The sequence below is a fragment of the Ochotona curzoniae genome, unplaced genomic scaffold, assembly GCF_017591425.1.
Source record: "Ochotona curzoniae isolate NIBS_2020 unplaced genomic scaffold, NIBS_Ocur_1.0 scaffold_4683, whole genome shotgun sequence".
Lineage (NCBI taxonomy): Eukaryota > Metazoa > Chordata > Mammalia > Lagomorpha > Ochotonidae > Ochotona > Ochotona curzoniae.
This window is the reverse complement of record NW_024467121.1, coordinates 19,528,373-19,551,349: the sequence shown is the minus strand read 5'-3', so window position 1 is coordinate 19,551,349 and position 22,977 is coordinate 19,528,373. Positions and strand designations below refer to the sequence as shown.

Genomic DNA, 22,977 nt, shown 5'->3' with positions numbered 1-22,977 from the left:
CACATTTGAGTCCTCCCACCTTAGCAGTCCCATGCACAGCTGCTGTCTTTCACTCTATGACTCAGGGGGACAGTTCTTGATGTCTCCTGCCCATCTCCATGAACCCTGCTTGCCAGCCCTACTGACAGTGACATTCCCTGACAGCTGTAGACAGCTCAACTCTGTGAGCCATCTTCTGGCTCCACTTCCCAGATCGGTGGGGGTCAAAGGTGACATAATTCACTCTAGGGGGCACCTTCGAGGGCTTTGTGTCCCTGTTCTCCCGCCAGATTCCAGCAAAATCCTGACCCTAGACCTCTGTCCCAGGAAAGAGCTGCAAGGGCCTGAGGGGAAGAACACCACTGTGCAGATTGCTGTCACTCCAGCTGCTGCTCACGTGCTTTCACCCACTGTCCACAGTCAGTTCCCCTGTGCTCCGAGCCGGTTCTGAACATCCCCTCACACTGTGTGAGTCCCTCACCAGGGATTCTACTGAAGACCCGGGAGAGAGCACTTCAGGCTAGAACCACTTTGAACTCTACCCTCTGGTTTCAAAGGAGGCCATTTCTCTTCTTCTAGTTCAAGGACAAAGTCCCTCCTTCTCTGTCTTTGCTAACAGTAACATTTCAGCATGCGGTGTACCCACAATTTTGTCAATGTGAAATAGTAGCTTTTTAAAAGATGCTTTTGCAGTTTAGTAGGTATAAAGTATATTTCTCAGTTCTTTGATTTATATAATAGGGAACGTTTTACCCAGTGTTTTCTGCTAAATACACTTTGTTCACTTATCCATGGAGACTTTTGAAGTTGCCTCTTTGATTTGAAAAAAGCTCTTACACATTGAACATTTTCAGTCCTATTTAGCACATCTAGCTTTTTTCATTCTAATGAAATGTTTATTTTTCATTCAGTAGAAAATGCCCCTTTCCTCGTAGTTGAGTCTGTCAATATTTTCCTTTGTCATTTCTTTTTTATAAGAACCCTTTGGAAACATTAAAATTCCCTGGTATCTTAAATACCAAGAAGGCAGTGCAATGTGACGAGATGTTGGCCCTTGCAGAGAGGAAATTGAGGAGGCAGGTGGAAAGGCGCTCAGGAGCGAAGTCTGCAGCAGGTTCGGCCCCAGGCCTTGTGTGCAATACCCGCTGTGCTCAGCTTCCCTGCCACATCATCCCACCTCCCCTTCGCCCTCTCATAGACGTGTCTGTAGTTCCTTTTGGGCTCATAGTGTAGCTCCCTTCTCAGATCCAGTACAGGATGCAAGGATTTGGAACTTATACTATGACACTGCATTACTATTTATTTTGAGTTCTAATGGAGTTAGTAGGAATCACGATGAGAACATCATTTTATGCAGTTTTGCGTTCAGTGTTGAGCTGATAATAAAAGACGAAATAGTGAAGTCCTTCAATATATTTGGTGAGCTTTGTCTTGAGGCCAGTAGACAGCAGGAAGCTTTATTTTTTCTGTGTGTAGGCCGCATGGATGTAGCTCAAGGAGAAGGAGCAGTTTTTGTATGAACAGCTTAGTTTTTCTAGCCAGTTTCATTGCAAAGCACAGTATAAGGGACCTTCAAAAAGTTCACAGAAATTGTCTTACGAAACACCTAGGTGTGTATTTCAATTTTTTTTCCCCACCAAAATTAGTTTTTCTTGTAAGTCCACTTTTCCACAAACACTTTGAAGTACCTTGCATACTATATGTTGTCAGGACCCAGCCAATCTCCATTTTTGCCAAAAGAATATTAACACGGAGATTGACAAAGACATGTACTGTGAAATTGACATCATTCAGAGAAAGACTTCTTTCCCCTGTGTTCCTTGTTCAGATTTGCGTATTTTAATTTATTACAATACTTAACTCTATTTCGTATTTTCTTCCAGTCTTCACAGAAAAGTACTGTACTGCTAACCATGTGGATAAACTTCCTGGCCCCAGGGACTGGGTACAGATTCTCCAGGATCAAATTAAACTGGCCAGAAGAAGGTTAAAAAGAGGCTCAGGTATGAACAAGCTGCAAGTCTGTCGCTGTGGAAGCACTCCGCGGCTCTTAGATATTGTACAGTCTAACGCCTCCCCTGAGGTGGTCATAGTGCCTTTTTTCTTAATGAAGAAGTTCCATGAGCATACTTGGTGTAAAAAAAAAAAGAAAGGAAAGATTGAAATATATTTGTAGCTCTTCATAGTACACATTTTCTACATATGACAGGAAATGTTTTCTGCACCTTTGTGTATACTATGCTATTTTTTTGCTGTCTTAAAGTCTTAGATAAAATTTGAAACTCGCCTTAAGGTTGGTTAAAAATCATGTCAGTCCATTTGCTCTGAATAGTATAAGCAAAAAAGGTTGCTAATCTCATTTGTGGTCTGATGTGTCATGGACAAAAATGAATCTCTCTTCTGTGGTTTACTTCCATCTGCCTATTGATTTTTATTTGTTTGTACCTGCATGCTTTTATAGAAGTACTGGTAGCTTACGGTTTAAAAAAAAGAACTATAATCATTCTACCAGGAACTCCACATCTAATATAAAGGAGTTTTATATCAAGTAAGAGAGTGTGTGTGTGTGCACACATGCTTGTAACACCTGGGTGATCCTTGGGTGATACTTCCAGGAAGTACAAATACCAGTTGAATTGTAACTATTTACAATGGGTCACTTGAAGTCTCAGTCTCCCCAAGTGACAGAGTATCAATTTACTAGTGAAGAATCCTTTTATGATCAGTTCTCTCCCATCATGTAAAAGTGATTATCTCTAGAACACTACAGACCTTTAGATCCATTTTCGTTGTTGCTGTTTAGTTTCACAGCCGTTACAGAAAACAGGATAGAGTCCTCAAAAAATTAAAGACAGAACTATCATGATATAGCAGTCCCTTTACTGAATATATATAGGTAACAGAAACTAAACCGAAGTACCAGAGACATCAATGTTCATGGCTTCCGTGTTCATGGTAACATTATTCACAATAGCCAAGGCATGAAAACAACCCGAGGCAGTGGTATTCAGACACAGTAGCATACTCTTCAGTCTTTACAAAGACAGAAATCTTGTCATGCACAACAACATGGATGAGTCTTAAGGACATTATGCTAAGTGAAATAAGCCAGGCACTGAAAGGCAGTTACTGCACGATCTCTTTTGTGTATGGGATCTAAAAAATAGAACTCATGGAACACAGAAGAGAATGTAGTTACCAGGGACTCTGGGGAAACAGACCCTGGTAAAACAAACAAACAAACTACACATTTCAGTTAGATAGAAGACAAGTTCAGGCTATCTGTTATAGGACAGGAGACTGTAGTATTTACAATATCTATCTACTTGGACATTTGGCATAGGGCTTACTCACCACCTTAGGACACCAGCAGTCCATATCAGAGTTCTGGGATTGATGTCCTGTCTCTTTCTCCTGGCCAGTTTCCATATATGCGTCTGGGATACAGCAGTGGATGGGTCTTTACCACCACATGAGACCCAGGTTGGTTTCCAGGCCCTTGATTTTGGAATTCGCCAAAGTTCAGGTTGCCCTTGCCCCAGGTGTTACAGGTAGTTGGGGAGTGAACCGGAAGAAGGGAGATCTGTATCTCTCTGTGTCTCTCTCCCTGTAATTCAACTTTCCGAATAAATGAATCTTTAAAAGAGGAAGGGAGGGAGGGAGGAAGGGAGGCCTGGTCCAGAATCCTAGGGTGGCAGGGTTCCAAGCACTTGGCCTATCCTCTGCTGGCTCCTCAGGCATATTAGCAAAGAGCCAGATAGGGAGAAGAGCAACTAGGCTTAAACTGGTACCCATAAGGGATGCTATGGTGCAAAGCTGGCCACTAACAAATTCTTTTCCTACCCCTGAAATAGGCTAATCTCTTGCAGGCTAATGGTTTGTCTCTGCCTGGGAAACTCAAAGGTTGTCTTTTCCCAGAGGCTTCACAAAGCTGACCTGTGCACTTTAACTTCTGCTACCCTGGAAGTGAACATCTCTATCCCTGTGTGGAGAGGGACTGCATTGGAATTGTGCCTGTGTCCCAAGTGACTAGAACATTCAAGAAATACTTGCTGAGACTGGGTATTTAGCCTGTTAACCTGGAATACCTGCATTTGGTATTGAAGTGCCTGGTCAGTCCCACCTCCTAGCCTTAGCCTGGCCCAACCCCAAGCATTGAGGACCTTTGGAACTCTCTTTGTATGTCTGTCTCTCAAATAAATTCCAAGAAACATTTGTTACATGAACCAGTGAATCAGTCCATAATAACAGAAAGGAAGAGACAGTAGTCCATGACAACAATGCTTTGTTGTTAGCCTGGTCAAAGTCATGTGACAGCCTGAAGAGTATTTCATCACTTTGCCCATGTGAGCTCATGGTGCCAAAGGCCTTGGGGCCAAGGTTCTGGGATTCCTACAGACACCTTGTGATCACCCCAGAAGCCCCTCCTGCCTCCTTCTCACCCGCCTTCTCACCCGCCTCCTTAGTTGTAGTACCACTCTCTGCCCAAGTTCTTCTCTTTGCCCTGTCCCAAAGCTTCAGAGCCTGCTGTGCTGGCCACACCTCACTCTGAGCAGATGAACTGACAGACATCTGGAAAGATTAGCTTCCTGTCAGCATAACTCACACACTGCCTAATTCAGTCATGAGTTACATCACAAAATCCCCCTTGTGTTACTTTAATCCCCTAATGCTTCAGGTTCCTGGGAAGGGCTGAGTTGGGAGTAAAAAGGAAGAAAATGTTTTACAGTTGAATGGCAGCTCTTTCCAGAAGCAGTTGCCCAGTAAGTTTACCCAACAGAGAACAGAGACTTACCTGGGCACTGATGTCACACTAAGAATTGTGTCTCCTGAGTTTTATGTCCCAGATGTCATGCCAGAGTACGTCTAGCAGAAAGAAACAAACATAGGGTTGATGGGAGATGGCTGAGAAAGGTGCTTGCGGCCAGCTGATGTTAAGCTGATCTGTGCTGGCTGAGTGTGTAAGCACCATCACGTACCTATTGATCAACCCAGTGCAGACCACACCACCATCCCACCCCCACTCCATGGATCCACTGTATAGTCATCAGATTAGAGGGAGATCTAACATTTGACAAAGGGCCACAGTACTGGAGAAGCAGCTGCCCAGTCCTTACTGAGCTACCAGGCAGGCTGACAGACTCCTGCACTTGCAGCTGGTCCCTTCCAGGGGAAGACTAGCAGAAGATGAGAAACCCTCAGGGCTCCTTGGGAGCTTGAAGGGAAGCAGCTGTATGGATTCTGAGTGTTGGTTTGCTGGTTTAAATGCTCCAGAGAAAAGAGGCCGCGGGCTCTGTGTATATGTGCCTCTCCCTGAGAAGGGTGGTTAGACGTCCCCAAAGGACTCGGCATGCTGAGGTTTCAGAGAACCCTCTGAAGAGGCTAGGAGTCCTAAGCCGTAGAGAGGCATTGCAGGAGGCTGTCCCAGATATAGCCACAGTCTGGCCAGCAGTGCACCACAGGACTAAATTAAAAAGCTTGGTTAAATTTTCTTCTTCTGGTACCTCCTCCATGCTTATGCCTTTTATGAATTAGTGCTTTTTCTCTTTCTCATGTCAGATGCTGAGACCATTTTGGAAGTTCTTTGTCTCACTATCTTTTCACCTTCCCACCAGCAAACCTGCTTGTACACAGTGGGATGCACTTCCCCGATGCCTTGTCTTGCTGCACCCAAGCAGACTGGCCAGTGAGCACATTTCTTAACCATCTTGGTATTTCTATTAATTAACACACACACACACACACACACACACACACACACACACTATAGATGCTTTCTCCCCTCCCATTTTCCTGTTTGTGCAGAATCACACCCAAGCTGTACCCTGTTCTTTGCCCTTCCCTTCAAAGGAGCCTTTCTTGGAGATTGTTCACTTCTGTACCACCAGCTTCAGGATATTTTACTCAGGACATTCTAGCTTTGGACCATCAGCTTCAAATGACATGGCACATATTTGTGGTTGGCGTCTTGGCACTTCTGTTCTGTGTGTGGTAGCTTCTATTTGCACCTGAGAAGAGGAAGGTCAAATCTTGCTCTTACTGAAGCAAGCCAACTGCCAGCACACCAGCAGAGAGAGACCTTCCAAGTAAAGAGTGCCTTCCAATTTTGTCCAATCACTTCCTTCTCTTTGGTGGCGCAAAGGCAGGACCCAGCAAACCGAAACTAGAGCCAGTGGCAAGCCCTGCGCAGTGATGGCGGAAATCAGAGCCCTGGGTCAATACTATTCCTTGCGCTCATGCTTTCTGTCTTGATTATTTCTGGTCTAAATGATAATGTGACCGGTGTTTCCTGGGTACTCCACAACTTCAGCCTTGTTTATCGTATATGACTCAATTCCTGGAATTAGGTCTGGACTCTGGCTGTGGCTGGGCAAACTAATTGGCTGCCTGGTTAAGGAAGTTCCTCACAGCCTCTGGAAGTGCCTTGCCTAGCTCCAAGAGGTCCTTAGAGGAATCCAAATAGAAACTCATTTTGGAGCTTTCATCACATGGAACAGTTTTTTTTCTTGTAGCTAGAATGATTCTTATTCTGGTGTGGATTTTTATTGTTTTCATTTGATTATTTCCTAGAGCCGAAATCACAATTTATTATTTGTGTTGGATCGGAGACTAAAGCTGTCACTGCTATTAAATTTTTATTGGATGGGCTCGATCTTTTCTGAATTTTACAACTTGATTATCACCATGGAAGAAAGATTGTGAGCTTGTCGTTGCAGACAAATGTTGTAATTAAATTTAAATAACACAATGATGTCCTTCATCTTGACACTTGACCTATATCATGCAGCTAGCATATGCTGAATTATATTTAATAATGTGAATGTACATATATGTCTTCAGTTGTGTATGTTTTATTCTTGTTAACGCTTGTTTTTAAAAAGTAAATACAGCTGAATTACAAAGGGAAGCTCAGCTTACACCTCAAACTGATTTTTGCTATAGCTAAATGAAAAACAATTACACGTGAAGAGAACATTACTAAAGTATAAAATGAACTAAAACATCAAGATTTTAAACATTAGCTCATTATGATCCCTGTGATGTTTGCACTTTCAATAGCAAAAAGATTAGGAGTACAGACTTTTAACCGACTCAGATCTATGGCACCATCACTCACTAGCTCTATGACTGTAGGTAAGTTCCTTAACCTCTTCACATCTCAGCTTCCCCATTTGGTAAAACATGCATAGCAAGAGACCTACTTCATGAGATTTTCCAGTATTTAAGTGATATAGTGCATGTCAAGTACTCAGAAAATGGCAAGCATTTAACAAATGGTGGTAGCTGTCATTGGTGTTGTCATAACAGTTATTATTATCATTACTATTAAGGAAGAACTTTGAAATCCTAGCCTGTAGCGGGAATAGGGAAGATGGAAAGGGAATTCCCTGAGTCTGCAGAACTGTATCATGAAAATTTGAAATTAAAAAAAAAAAATCCCAGCCTGTGAGGGAACCTCCATGTATGTAGATCATTGTGATATGTTTTTTTTTTTTAAGGATTTCGTTTATTTACTTGAAAGGCAGGGGTCACCAAGACAGAGAGAGGGAAAGAGTGAGAGAGAGGTCTTCTGTCTGATGACTTCCCAAATGGCCACAGTGGCCTGGGTTGGGTTAGGCTGAAGCCAGGAGCTTCATCGGGGTCTCTCACTTAGGTGCAGGACTCCAAGGACTCCTCTGCTGCTTTCCCAGGTGCATTAGCAGGTTACTGAATCAGAAGTAGGGCAGCCAGTACTCATATCAGCACTCATATGTGATGTCAGTGCCACAGGCAAGTGGCTTAACCCACTAAGCCATAGCACTGGTCCCAGCTCCAATAGTTTGAATATGATTTGGTTCCCAAGATCATATAGCACTTTAAATCTTATAAGATGCTGGGGAAAAAAAAATAAAATGCTGGTAACGCAAGGGTGGAAGCTTAATCCAGCTATAGTGTGTAGGAGGTAGGATCAGATGGCAAGTGCTTAGGTCACTGGAATGTGCCCTTGGGTGGTGGTTCTCATGGGAATGCTGACAGGACAGCCTGGATTTTGGCTCAGCCTCTCTGGCCTCCTGAATTACCGTATGATCTTCCCTCTTCCGTTCGTATTCCACTGTTTTGTTCACTACCCTCTCAGAGGCCAGGCCAATAAGGCTGTCCAAACCTGGACTAGAATCTCCAAAACTGTGAGCTTATAAATACACCTCCTGTGGGTATCTTGTGGCAATAAAAAGCTAATATGCTTATCTACCTATTCAAATTCACTCAGTCCAATTAGAAGAAAACAACGTCTTCTAAAGTTAACATTCTTTTTCAAATATGTCCTATAATGTAAAAACTCCAAAGAAAATTTTAAAATTCCTGAAGCTTTTCATCCAGAGTGAAACACCATTTAAAAACTCTAATCATGCCATTTATCATTATTTGATGTGTATATTTTTCTTCAAGTAACCATCTACAGCATCGTTTTTAGAAGTTTCTGCTCTTGTTCAAGCAAAATTGGTTTTGAATGCCCCATGTCTTCTCTGTGGTGAACCTCCCAGGTCCACAGCCAGTAGGGTTCTCACTGGGCCAGTGTGTAGCCACCTGAGGACAGGGTGTTAGGCGATGAGCCAGCTGCAGAATAGTTTGAACATGCGTGGCCACATTTCAGCCCTGCTTCAAACAGCAACAAGAGGCGCAGTATGAGTTTGCTTTCCAGCAGCTCGGCACCGGCACAGCCCACAAACAGCAGCCCTCATTTGACTGACCTCCCATTCCTGTATGCAAACAGCAAGAACCTTCCCAAAGGGGTCCTCCAGCCCAGAGATGTCAGGAGTGCCACGGGAGTTATCCCAGTGGGTGTGATGCTGTAGGTCCCCCGACCCCAGGATATTAGGGAAGACTCATAAGCACCCAGTTTATCAGGAGACTTCAACAAGCTCTTTTGTGTAGTGTTTAGTGTGAGGTTTTGAGTGATTTCCAGAGACGAAATATCAGAAGGGAATGCAAGCTTGTATTTTAAAGCAGAAATGAGGAATAGCGGAGGGGGGCAGTTCAGGCCTTGTGGCACAGACACCCACATCCCTCACTGGAGTGACAGTGGCGCTTCTGATCCAGCTTCCTGCTAGTGCATCCTGGGAGATAGCAGCTGAGAGCCCCTGGCACCTGTATGGAAGACCCAGGCAGAGATTTGGGCTCCTGGCTTCTGCTTGGCCCAGTTCTGACTGTTCCAACCATTTGAAGTGAAACGTTGAATGGAAGATTCTCTGAGAGAGAGAGAGAGACAGAGAGAGACAGAGAGAAGAAAGGAGGGAAGGAGGGAAGAAGAAAGGCAAGGAGGGAGGGAGAAAGAGAGAGAAAGAAATGAATGTTTTGAAGAAGCATGTATTCCTTCATGATTTTCCTCATGACTGCATTGTTGCCCAAGTTAGATTGGCAGCTGTATGGAGATGGATGGATCAACTGGCTAATCTTTTACCTGTAAGTTCTGGCATCCCATGTGGGCACAACTTTCGTATCCTGGCTGTTCCACTTCCCATCCACCTCCCTGCTTGTGGCCTGGGAAAGCAGTCGAGGATGCCCCAAAGCCTTGGGACCCTGCACCCACACAGGAGACGCAAAAGATGCTCCTGGATCCTGGCTTCAGATCGGCTCAGCTCTGGCCATTGCAGTCCTTTGGGGACTGAACCAGCAGATGGAAGATCGTTCTCTGTCTTTCTCTCTGTAAAATCTGCCTTTCCAATGAAAATAAATAAATCTTTCAAACAAAGTTTAAAAGGCTGGCAGCTGTAGGATCTGAACTTTGAATCATCTTCCGGAGCAGGTTCATTCTCAGGGTTTCTATAGCTGCCCTGGCAGGGTCGTGGGGATGCCAAGTGGGATTCATTGACCTGTGTACCTCCAGTAACTAGGTGTAGCAGTCCACCTCGGATGCTGGGTGCATATTCAAACATATGTAAACAAGGAAAATAAACTGAGAACATCAGCAATTGGTAGAATATGGAGTCTAAGATTAAAAATTATTTTAATGCAGGAAAATTGACTTTATGTTGCTGTCATTATCAAAAGCATATACATGATGATATCAAAACCTAGAATGTTAACCCGCTGAAGCTGAATAGAGAAAGATGGAAACTGTTGTGTATACTGGAATTTTTAAATTGTGTGACTATATTCAGTAAAACGACCGTGTTCCCTGAAACTAATGAGATTTGTGTTTTATGCTTGCAACCAGCAGAGGTAGCTGACGGCGATGAAAGACTGGATGGCATTTCTCTACCACCAACAGGTAAATCCCATTTTCATTTTCATCACCCTTAGGAAAATACAGCACACAAAAATATTTGCATTGAAAATGCTTTTAACATTAAACATGTAGATGCTTGAGCAAGCTGCTACCGTGGCCAACCCAGACCCCGGGAATCAGAACTTCCCGGGACCTGTGTTCTGAGCATCTTTTTTTTTTTTTTTTTTAAGGCTGACTATGGAAAGCATGAAATACTACATTTTCCTTACACTGTTTCATATTCATGAAAATGTCAGATAAGAATTTAGTACTATAAAATTGATTTCTCAGATCTTTGGAAATTTAAAAAAAAAAAAAAAAGATAGTTTAACCCAGAGTGAAATTTCCCTTTAATATGAGAATCCTCTGTTTTGTGTTATCAAATTCATGCTTCTTCTGTCTTCTCTCTCCTCCTCCTCCCAAACACTTTCCAGTTGCAATCAGCCATTTCTCTTCCCATGCTAGCTACCCAATGGTTCTAATTGAGTGATTAGCTAAAGCAGCCATCCCGCGTGAGCGACACATTCCCAGGACTGTAACCAGAGCAGCCAAGAACGACATTACAGTGGTGCCTGTGCTGCAGACATTGTAAAGCTGTAGATGTAATTCCAACTTCACAGGATCTGGCTCGTAGAACCCCTGACCCTGACTTTCTGCCCGTGTGTCCTTTCATTTCTGAGAGCTGGAGGGATGGCTGTCTGATCAATGAGCCATGCATTGAGCAATGCATTCCCTTACTTGGCCCCAGGATTCCTTATTGACTACCCTCAAAGGAATACCTGAAGATTGCCTACAAAATCTAGCACTTACCCCCACCCCTAAAAGAAACCTTTCAACTAAAAAACAACAAACAAATAACCCCAACAATTTGGTGGGGTTTTTTTCCTCTAGACTTAGGGTAATATTTGTTAAATTAAATTCAGCAATTATTAGTGGAGTAACTAGTCTGGATAGGGCAAGCACTCACCAGCAGCACATATCTCAAGATAGCAATGAAAGCAGAGCTAATGGGTGTTCAACAAAGGTAGAGTTCATATGCTAGTGCATGTCAGAACAACAGGCAAACTCTTGCCATGTAAATAATGCATTGCTTTCTCTGCCTCTGAGTAGCTAAGCAACAGATCAATGGACAAATAAATGAAACAAACCACTGCGTGCAGAAGAGACTTGCTGGTAGCTAGTTCTCGTATATAGCCATTATATAAAAGAGATTTCTCTTCTGGTTGGGCCGTGTCCACAGTTATGAATTCAGGGAATTGAAATATGAGATCTGCATTGTTCCTTCCCAGCCTGTCATCCTTTGAAAATCAGGACAACAGAGAGCAGCCTTATTCTCGGGCCTGGCCCATCCACAGTCCTGGGAAGGAGTAGCAGGGAGTAGCGGGCCCCTTGTGCCTGCCAGGGTGGCCCAGCTGTGCTCAGCGGCCTCCTGAGCACCTCACTGCCTGTCCTTCCTTAAGGCCGAAGCTTCTGCGCCCTTTGAAAGGAAACGTCTGTGTTTTCCTGTTTGAAGAGGAAAGCAGACTGGTTCAGGTGAGCAAGCTGAGGCCAGGGGAGGCTACAACTGCCTCCTTTCCAGAACTGAAAAGAATTTCAAGGACTGAGAATGAGAAGGAACTTGAGAGATCGTGTGGTTCAATCCCTTCTTTTTATCTAGTCTTTTTAAAATTTTTACGGGACAAAAGCCTGAGGCCCAGAAACCTGAATGACTTTCCCAAGGTCTCACAGCTGGTTGACGGCCTGGCCAGAACCAAGGCCCCTGGACTCCCAGCCGGCACACTGTAATTTTCTCCTACCTAAGCCAAAGCCAGTTTTTCTCTGCGTTTCTTCCTCTTCTCCTTCTTCTTCTTTTTAGATTAATTTATTTTTTATTGGAAACGCAGATATACAGATAGAAGGAGACACAAAGAGAAAGATATTCCATTTGCTGGTTCACTCCCCCAGTGGGTGCAATGGCCAGAGCTGAACCAATCCAAAGCCAGAAGCTTCTTTCAGGTCTCCCACGTGACTGCAGGGTCCCAAGGCTTTGGACCATCCTCTGCCGCTTTCTCAGGCCACAAGCAGGGAGCTGGATGGGAAGTGGAGCAACCAGGACATGAACTGGTGCCATGTTCCATCCCAGCAGAAACAAGGCGAGGATTTAGCCACTAGGCTATTGTGCTGGGCCCTCTGCATATTTCTTCAGGAGCTTAAGAGATAATGAATGTACAAACCCCTTTAGGATTCCATGTTGTGATATTCGCACTTAGACTATTCCCCATCAGTCCACTGAAGTTTACCGCAGGTAGACTGCTAGAGGCCAGCTCCAGCCAAGTTCAGAACTCGAGCAGGGTGTGTGGAGTCAGCAAAAAGAGATATGGACAGTGTCACTTGGTGCCTCTGTTAACAGCCCAAGAAGCTGTCCTTTGTATTTGCCCGGCCACATCACAAGCCTCTGCACAGACATTTAACTTCATGACCAAGCCGGCATGCACAGATGTTCAATTAATTAATTTTTTTACTTCATGGTCAACCAGGTGCTCTTAAAGATACTATAATCAGTTTCTTCAGAACAAGCCATTATCCGTTCTTCAATAGTAGCCGTTAGGTGATAGCCAGGACTCCACGGCCAAGGCGCATGCGGTTACCTACTCATTAGTAATACATTCCCACTACATTGTCTGCTTCTGCAACTTATCTAGCACTTAATGGGAGAAACACATCAAAAGGGAAAAGCCATAAAGGTCCAAGACAAAAGTTTCAGACGTTAAGTTCCCCTACAACTGTAGGCTTTACATCCCCATAAACAGTTAAACGATAATTAAAAGCATATCTATGATTTTAATAAAGGCACCCTATAATTCGTCTAGCCAAAAAATTATGAAAGTGGCTAAAACAGATACATTTTCTGTGCTCTAAAGAGTTGTAAGGACAGGCAGCCTTTAGGGTCACAGTAACTATATTTATTGCCATAGCAGTTGCAGCTCATACTCCCATCACTTCTATTAGTTTATAGGATTCTTATCAAGCCTTTTCCCAGAAGGCATGCTACATGACTGGGCCAGATTCTGAGACAATAGTTAGGCACACAATAAGGTGTCCAGAAATGGCATGGGCTTAATTGTGCTCTTATATATAAATTGTCAAAGGCCCACTCACTAAGACATTATCAGCAACATTAACTCCCAAGCTCACGTTGGTTGCAAAAACCATCTCACAGAGGTAAACAACAATGCCTCAGTAGATTACAGAATTGTTAGCGGGGTGGTTGAGTGTCCATGCAAAAGGGGGTGAGACTATATCGAGGTGGTTGGAGAGACATCTGCCAGGCCCTGCCAAATAGCTAGAAGCTTCTCCTGGCCTTGCCAACAGGGGAGCTGTTCTCTTCACACCTTTGTGTCATCCACACCCTCTGCATGGACCCCAGCAGTACACCTCATTTATTTGAGTTACTTTCTCAGATTTTGCCAAAAATTGTGAGTTCATAATGGAAAAGAAGTGGTAATCAAACATGCAGGCGTTTTCACTAGCCTATTGATAGATACTTGATACAGATTACTAAACAGTGTGAGTTTGAAAAATTCTCACTTAGGACATGAAGAGAGAAGTCACAGATTAGAGCTCCAGTTTTGCAGTAACAAAATTCAATGTTCTTGGTGGTGTGGCATCTGTCTGGATTGCCTCTCTGAAGTAACATGCCCACTCTGGTCAGCACCTTTGAAGACCCTGTCCTTCCACGGGCCTAAGAAGACTAGGCAGGTGGTCACCCTTGTCACACATGTAGGCCTTGCTTGGGCTACATCATCAGCTTGATCTGTAGCAACAGTCTCTTTTTGAAAGACTCAGTTGTGCCTTTATTGCCTGTAGAAGGCCTTATTTCTCCTTCCAAATTTTGCTTGGGGGAGGTGGGTGGACATGGCACCAAGCGCTTCTGTGAGCCAAAAGTGATCAGGACAGGGTCATAGCTTTTAGGCAGTCAAGTAACGCCTGTTCTCATTCCATTGGAGCAGACTTGTATGTGTCTACCTCAGATGTCCAAGGGCCTGCCTTTAGCCCCAGGGGAAAGGCAGTGTTGCAGAACAGGGGGAGAGAGGGGGCCTGGATAATGGAGAAAACCACCCAGGATCTGGAACAGTTTACCTCCAAAGGAATTATGGAGAAAGTAAAATTGAGAGGTTTTGTTTTTGTTTTCTAAAATTTAAACTGTCGGGCCCGGCGCGGTGGCGCAAGAGGTTAAGGTCCTCACCTTGCACGCCCGGGATCCCATATGGGCGCCGGTTCTAATCCCGGCAGCCCCGCTTCCCTTCCAGCTCCCTGCCTGTGGCCCGGGAAAGCAGTCGAGGACGGCCCAAAGCTTTGGGATCCTGCACCCATGTGGGAGACCAGAAGAGGCTCCTGGCTTCGGATCGGCATAGCATCGACCGTTGCGCTCACTTGGGGAGTGAATCATCGGATGGAAGATCTTCCTCTCTGTCTCTCTCCTCTCTGTATATCCGCCTTTCCAATGAGAAAATAATAAAAATAAATCTTTAAAAAATAAATAAATAAAAAAAAATAAAATAAAATAAAATTTAAACTGTCACTTTTGTACTTGAAGTAGGGTGATGTCCATTTTGGCTTAACAATTTTTTTATTATAAGATGGCAGTTTCACATACTTTTCTTTTTAAAAATTAATAAAGCATTAGAAAGAAACATTAAGCTGATTTTACCACCCAAAGACAACTATTATTGAAGACTTTTTTTTTTACCAGACTTTTCTCTATTTCTGTGGTTTCCTTGTGCAGTGAAGATCAAATACATACAATTTTTTCCCTAAGATTTTGTGTTTTTAATCCAACAAATATTTTTGTATCTTGTTAAGAATCTTCATGCACATCACTAGTTGTGTGGTACTCTGTCTTGCAGGTAAATCACGTGAAGGAACTTCAGAAAGTTCATGGAAAATGGAATTAGAAGGTAAGTTTATTTTAGTGCAAAAAAATCTTGACATCCATGCATAATTTTTTTATAGTATTCAGTTTTCCTGGCCTTTTTTATGACCTTCAAATGTATGAATTTCAAAGATTTTTGTACCAATATGCACTTATCTTTTAATTCTTTTTCCACAGATTTTTTTAAGTTCCTTGTATTTTATATAGCCATTGGACAGTATGCAAATACATATCCATGGGTTTTCCTATTAAAAAAAGAACCATTATGAATTTCTAAATGTCTGATAATACTCCTTTACCACATCTAAATCATGGGCTAAAAACTTAGTGACTCAACACAGAAGCACAGGCAGCTCCCCAAGAAAGTTCTGCACGTGCCAGGAACACCTGGCTGCCGCCACCCGGAGGAGTGGCTCTCGCCTCACCTGCTTGTCTCTGTTGTAGGAAATGTATTTGACGCCAGGAGAGAACACTCGGAGGACACAGATCCAGGTTTTATTGCCTAGACTTCCGTTTAGCACACGTCACGCTTCTGTTTGAATCTCCTCAGAGATCCTCATAGCATTTCAGGTGCCTGCAAAACGTGGGTATTCCGGGAATGTCCGCGTCGTTTCAGTCATGTCCAAGTAGTTTCATCTACTTCTCCCTGTAACCTGTGATAATCAAGCATCCAGTCTGGTATTAGATTTTTTTAAAAATAATTTTTAGGGCTGACTTGTTACCCTTTCATGATCCAGCGTTTGATCCAGTTCGTTGTCCGTTATGAATAAGCCCTCTTGTCTTCCCTGTTTTTGTTCGATGTGAATATGTGCTTCTGGAGCGTATTTATTTAATGTAATTTGCTTAGCTGCAGTCTAAAGCAGAATGGCTCTTTCCATAATTAATTACACTGTCAACTTACTAGAAAAACCAGTTATTTGGGGAGACAGGAAAGCTGTGTGAGCCCCCATTAGAATAAGTCATTTATGATGTGCCTGCACCCCAGAATAACCACTCATAATTGAGTCAATGAGAATGATACTTAAGCTAAAGGTCAAAAATTGGCAAGAAAGAAGCTAGGTACTGAAGATCCACCAAACCCAGGGTTCAGAATTGCACTGGGGGCCGTTAGTTCTCTCTCCCCAGTACTTCTCTGGTCACACTGTGGATGTCAGTGCTGACGGCCAGCACAGAGGGTACTTAGTCCCACCCCGTGTTCTGCTGTGCAGGAACCTGAGGAGGGTAACGGGATGCGGTTGCCCGTGCCCAGGAGCTGGATCTTCTTACCACTCTGTGTGTGGTCCATGTGTGCACCAAAACCCTAACCCTGAGGCGGGAGGGTTGGGGAGTGTGCTGTGACACAGGGGTTTTCCACTGAAGAACCCCTCCCTCAGTAAACAGAAGCGGACGTGAGACACCTTGTATAGCTTCTGCAATCCAGCCAACAACTAGACGGTTAAATTGCATCCGCGTGCATCCCTTCTTTTGCCTCAGTGCCACAAGGAAGGTTAGAAGAGTTCTCCCCGTCGTGTCCATGGGCATGTCTCTTCCCCGACTGGAAACCCGTCCCTTTGTTTCATCAGGTAGTCTGATGTCGTTTTGCAAAGCAGGCCTTTGGTTTTCCTGCAGCATATGTTTTAAAAATTGCCTTCTGCCTTCCAGAATGAAACATTGCTCAAGGGAATGGAAAAGATTAATTAGTAACCTTTCATTCTATTAGCTGTGGTGAACATGTGGCTAGCAAAGGTAGAACCTTTTCCCTACAGCTGTGGGTGGGCGAAATCCGCACCAAGTACCTTCAGAGGAGCATCCTTCCAAGTCTGGGAGAGAGCTTGGCATCCAGTTCTTAAAGGAAGGATGAAAATCCATCACTTCACAAATTCGTGCAATGGATTGGAAACACATCAAAACTGCAACAGTAAAATCATATTCTGTAAATTAAAATTGTATTTGTGTTTACATACTGTGACTACTGTTAAGACTTTATTCAGAAATCCTTTTTATAGGCTTTCTTAGCAAATACATATATATATATATATATTCCATGTCTATGGATAATGTCTCAATCTTCTGTATATATGTTTTATTAATATGTAAATATTTAGATTTTTTAAATTACTATGTTCTTAAAAAAAAAAAGAATTCAGCGCAAGGCTAGCTGTGAAAATGGTGTGTAACACTGTGTTGTGATATCAGCTCCCGAGATGCTCTTTATGTCTGTTCCGGAAGAATACAATAAATTACTTTAATTGAATGCGCATGAGTCTCTCGTCTATATGCCAGTCTCCCCGCGTTTATGGAGAGAAGGCCGTGCTATTCATTACCCAAAAGGTATTTTTTAGTACTCTGTTCATCTCCCACAGAAGTTCTATCTATCTCCTTATGCAGCTAATGTTCTTAAAAACAAAACAAAACAAACAAAAAAACCCCACTAGCTCACTACCAGAATGAGTGGGTCCCAGAGTCAGCCTGACAGTTCAATCAGTTACCACGGCACCTTCCCCAGAAACACTTGAGCGTTAAGTACTGAGGTGCTGGAAGCCTCATTTTAAATGAATTAGGTAGCTTTATAATCTTCACTTAAAAAGGTTAAGCCCTGCTTCTATGGAAACAACACATCAGAAGGACAAATCAATCTGCTCCAACACAGAGCCACCCCTCAGACATAATTGCTTCAATGTTTGGACAGAGGAGGGCGCTACTCCCCGCTCACTACCACCCCCTCCTGCCTTCCAAAGATGAGCCCAGCCCCACTGTGGGGAGCAGGTGATCACCTTCAGCAGAAGTTGGGCACCTCTGACCCCAGGGTCTTCACTTCCTGGTCTACAAGAGATCTTCAGAAAACGTCCAGTCAAATACGTTTTATGAAAAAATGGCAGGAGTTAAAAAAAAAATTTTTTTGCATCAGAGTGAACATGTCCTTTGATTCCATTTTCCACAACTTCCTGAAGTACCTTGCTGTTTCCGAGTCCTCCTCAGGGAGGGTCTGAGCTATTAGGCACTGTGAGGACTGGTGGGTGTGTGGTGGTTGAAGTGGCTGCTGTGTAAGAAAACACCTCTGGGAAGACGTCAAGAAGGCCAGTGGCTTGCAAACAACAAAATCTAAACTACAGCCAACCAGAAGAAACTGCATCTACACCTCTGAAGCCAAGAGCCCCGCACCACCTTCCCCTCCCCCCACGATAACCTCCAGCTGCGTGAAGCCCCTTGTGTGAATGAAATTGCTTGAGGCTTGAAAACACACCCATCCAAAGATTAATACAAACATTAATGTTCATAGCAAAACAGCCACAATAGCTGAAAAATAAAAGTGCCTATCTAATGGTGAATGGAAAAGCAAAATGTGGCCTGTCCTTGTAGTGGGCTATCTCTCAGCGCACTTACAGACACGGTACTACAGCTCTGGTGCTAGTTTAACAGCATAAATCAAAACCATTGTCAAGCTTTCAGCAATTCTACCAGAAGGAACTTATCTTAATGAAATCATCAAAGATTACCCATCACAACATAGTCCTCTAGTAAATAAAATGAAAATAATTTACATGACCAGCAATAGTTTAAATTACACCGTTAAAGCAGAACCCTCTGCTGCCATGTGAAGTGACATCCATATCCATGTTGGGGACACATTAGCTCCCACATTTGTGCGACTCCAGGTCTTGCACCAATTAATGAACTTTGATTACCGATTAATTATAAAAAGCAGATTGCAAAACACTATGTGCTATTGGATTAAAAAAAGAACAAAGATGTACTTATTTGAAAGAAGGTGAGGAACAGACAGGGATAGAGATCTTCCATCCTCTGGTTTACTTCCCCAAATGGTCAAACTGAAGCCAGGACTCCAGAATTCCATCCAGGTTTCCTACATGGCTACAAGGGGCTCAAGCACTTGAGACATCTTCCGCCACTTTCCCAGGCACATTAGCAGAAAGCTGAGTTAGAAGCAGAGTGGCTGTGACTCAAACCAGTATCCATAAACCAATATCCATATGGAATGCTGGTATCCCAAGTAACAGCTTAATTCACTGCATCACAATGCCTACCCTGGATCCTAAAATACACACACACACATGTGCACACATACACAGAGGAAATAGCCTAAGAAGCCACACGCTGAACTGTTCATTATAGTTGTCTCTGGATGCTGGGATTATAGACACCTTCATACTTTCTTCCTGGTGTTTACGTCAGTTGTTTCCTGTTATGAACCTTGCTGGTTTTACAATGGAAAGAAAAAATATTTGTTAAAATGTTAAGAATGCAGAATACTTGATGAGATGGAGAAATGTGCATGCTATATGAACATTTACTGAAAATAGTATTTCAGTCTTGTATTTTTTAACTGCAGAAGCATATTTTGATAAAGTTAATTGCCACTGCAAATGCAGACTAATTGCAGTATGTCTAAAAATTGCATAACAACAACCCATCTCCAGCCTAACAAAATTATAGACAAGGTGTTAATTAAACATCAGCCTGATCACATTTTGCATAGAAAACATTTAAATGCACACACCAAAAATTAAAAAAAAAAAAGAGTGGAAAGAAATTTTTAACAGTGACCATCTCTGAATGGTAGGATCCTATGTGATTTTTGTTAAGGGTATCTGAGTGCTTAAGGTTCCATAAAATGAATGTGTGTCATTTTCTAAAATGAAAAGGAAATAGGGGAGAAAGAGGAAAGGCTCAGTGGCGTAGGTCTCCACATGCTGCTTGGAATCTGTTGAGAAAAACTGAAATATTTTGCATCAGGTATCAGAGGAGCTCCATGAGAAACTCAGCTTTTATATCCTTGTTGCTCCAATAACATGTACATCAAGCCTGTTTCTAGGACCCTGGTGCCCTAATGCTTTACTTAGACCTGGGGCCGGGGGGACGTTGTTCTGCATCATAACAGGAAAGGGATACCCTCTCTGTGACTTGAATGGAAACTGGAGATGGCACTTTTAAAAGATGTATTAGTTGCAAGATGAGAACACCCCACAGGAGGTGCAAATGCAGTTGACCACAACACCCAAAGAAAACATGTCATCAGGGAGCCTGAAGTTTAGAGAGACTTCCCGGGAAAAAAGAAAATCATGGAGCGAGTCTAAGAAGGCTAAGGTCTGGAAGGCTGTTCTCATGTCTGCATCAGATTTGTCAGTCCAATCCCACGCTGCCTGAAACACAATTGTGATGTTTAAGCCCGCAGGCGGGAGCTGACTGGTCCCATGTTTCCCATGTGTCCCATGTGTATGGGATACATGGAGTCTGCCAGGCACTGTGCTCACATGTAACTCAGGGAACCCTCAGACCTGTCCTGTGAAGCAGATGCTTCCCCTAACCGCATGTAACAGATGGAGGAGAAATGTCAGAACATTTCCAGCTTACCTAACTATGGAGTCATTGGTAGCCAAGGTCTGAACTCAGTGAATGTGGCTTCAATTCCTTCATTCTTTTTTTTTTTTTAAGATTTATTTTTATTATTTTTTCATTGGAAAGGCGGATATACAGAGAGGAGAGACAGAGAGGAAGATCTTCCGTCCGATGATTCACTCCCCAAGTGAGCGCAACGGGCCGATACTATGCCGATCCGAAGCCAGGAGCCTCTTCCGGGTCTCCCACGCGGGTGCAGGTTCCCAAAGCCTTGGGCCGTCCTCGACTGCTTTCCCAGGCCACAAGCAGGGAGCTGGAAGGGAAGCGGGGCTGCCAGGACTAGAACCAGCGCCCATATGGGATCCTGGGCGTGCAAGGCGAGGACCTTTAACCACTTGCGCCACCGCGCCCGGGCCCACAATTCCTTCATTCTTACCATTTGTTTTGCCTTTTAGGTCATCTCATTGGTGGGAACAAGCATCTGAAATAACCCAATGAGGACCTGTATGATTTGCATTTCTGATATTCTTTATATACCGGTTGGCACACACCCATTAAGCCAGAGGGATAGCTCATGTTAGTGGAGTGTCTCTTAGAAGCCATTCAATCACCTAAATACTTCACTGACAGCAATTCAGCTCATCTCCATTGAGAATCTAGAGGCATTATTATCCTAGTCCCCAGTTCACAGGTTAGAAGAGGAGTTATGGAGTGCTTTCACGGCTAGCTCAAAGGCACGCAGCAGAGCTGGGAACCAAGGCCCAGACACTCTGATCTAGAACCTGGGCCTGCAATTGCACTTGTAGGTACACCTGCTGCTGACCTGTCATACGCCAGGCCTTGGAGTATATTAGCTGAGTCACCTCATGTGAACACCTCCCTGACCTGGGTACACCACCAGGAAGAGTATAAGGAAAAGTTAGTGTCCACCACCTAACACTTGTTAGAGTCTCCCAAAGGAACACAGTGGAGCAACGGGAGTCTGTGATCAGAAAGATTGAGTTTAATATTCATTCAGCCCTAGTACCTTTTCTGTCCTTCCTTTCCTCCAGCTCTCCATTGTCCATAACCATGCAAGGAATAGGGGAGGCTGCGATGGAAGTCCTCAGCATGGCAAAAGCTAAAGTGGTCCTCCAAGTGGGGGTTCCCTGGATCAGTATCAGCATTGCCTAGAAACCCTAAGTAGGGCCCTGTGTGCGCCAACAAGCCCCGAGGAGGGTTCTGGTACAGCGTCAAGCTTGGAAACCAAAGCTCTAGCTCATCTGGGAGAGAGCATCAGAAGCTTAACCTCAGAGCCGTGAACAGATGACCAGTCACTTGGGAATAGCTGCGACAGTGTGGAAACCCCTTCCCCATCTTAGGGAATAAAAGTGAATTCCTTCTTCCCTGTGTTGGTCTCATCATCCCTTCCATTCTCATGGGGCAGATCTGGATGATATTACAGTAGCAGGTGCCAAGGCCATGGTCCCCTGCGAACCTTGAGGGGTGAGTCAAGCACAGGTGCGCTGACAGTGGCTGTGGATGTTGAGATGGGCTGGATTCTCAGCTCCCTCTTTTCCACATTCCCAAAATTGAGATCTATGGGAGAGGGTGGAGGGAGGAAAGAGCTAGAGGCCCAGTTCCATGGCTGTTGGACAGAGGCCCAAGTTAGTCCAAGATTCTCCTCCCCATATCACAGGATGTTCCAGCAAGCCTTGTGACCCAGGAGACACCACCATTCCTCCAGGAAGTGAGCTGTGGTCTTGGGGCCACTGCAGAAAAAAAAAATCGATGAAAGATCCCATTGTCTAGATGATGAACAACACCCACATTGTTTGCCTGGCCCTGCCTAGAGATAGCATCTTGGAGTGGGAATGTTTTGTATTCTCAACTGATAACCACACCTGTGACTGTGACCAGGTAGCCTTTGATTTCTAACATGATTAGCAACCACACATAGATCTATCTTGTTTTACACCACAGGGCTAAGTGCACATATCCACCCCATAAAGAAAATCCATCACCACACAGAAGATTGCAAAACAACAGATGTCAACCGCTTCTTGGGTTTAGAACCTCACTTTGACTTGATGACTAGATCCTAACTCTGATTCTCCATCAAGTCTCTGATCACTTCCTTGACAGCCCTCCAGAACTCCATCATTCTTCCCACCACATACATGCTCAGCCTTTCGCCAGCCTCTTCAGGTCTCTCCTGGCCTGGTTGTGTTGCACTTGACTCTGAGTCCCTCCTTCCCTCTGTGTGCCAACATGCTTGGGCATGTAACCCACTGAGCTGGCCTTGCCCTTGGCTATACCCTCTGGAATGACACCCCTGCCCAAAGAGCCACATGAGTCCAAACAACACATGACAGAGAACATACAAGAAACACAAACCCCCAAAAGACACCAACTAAACTGATAACTCATTGCACTCCTATAGGATGTAGAGCCACACACCTGGAAAAGGGGACTGAAAGCACCTCACAGGGGCACCAGGTCCAAGAATAAGTGGGAAGACAAG

The 22,977-nt window shown here is 43.9% G+C and overlaps 1 protein-coding gene across 1 annotated transcript in view; it reads left to right on the top strand.

Moving 5' to 3' along the window:
- BEND7 (BEN domain containing 7) overlaps positions 1-10,260 on the top strand; it is an 82,117-nt gene extending 71,857 nt beyond the window's left edge. The window contains exons 7-8 of the mRNA XM_040968302.1: positions 1,863-1,982; positions 10,175-10,260. Coding sequence (XP_040824236.1) covers positions 1,863-1,982; positions 10,175-10,260 — 206 coding nt within the window. The remainder of the gene's footprint in view (positions 1-1,862; positions 1,983-10,174) is intronic.
- Positions 10,261-22,977: the final 12,717 nt, after the last annotated feature.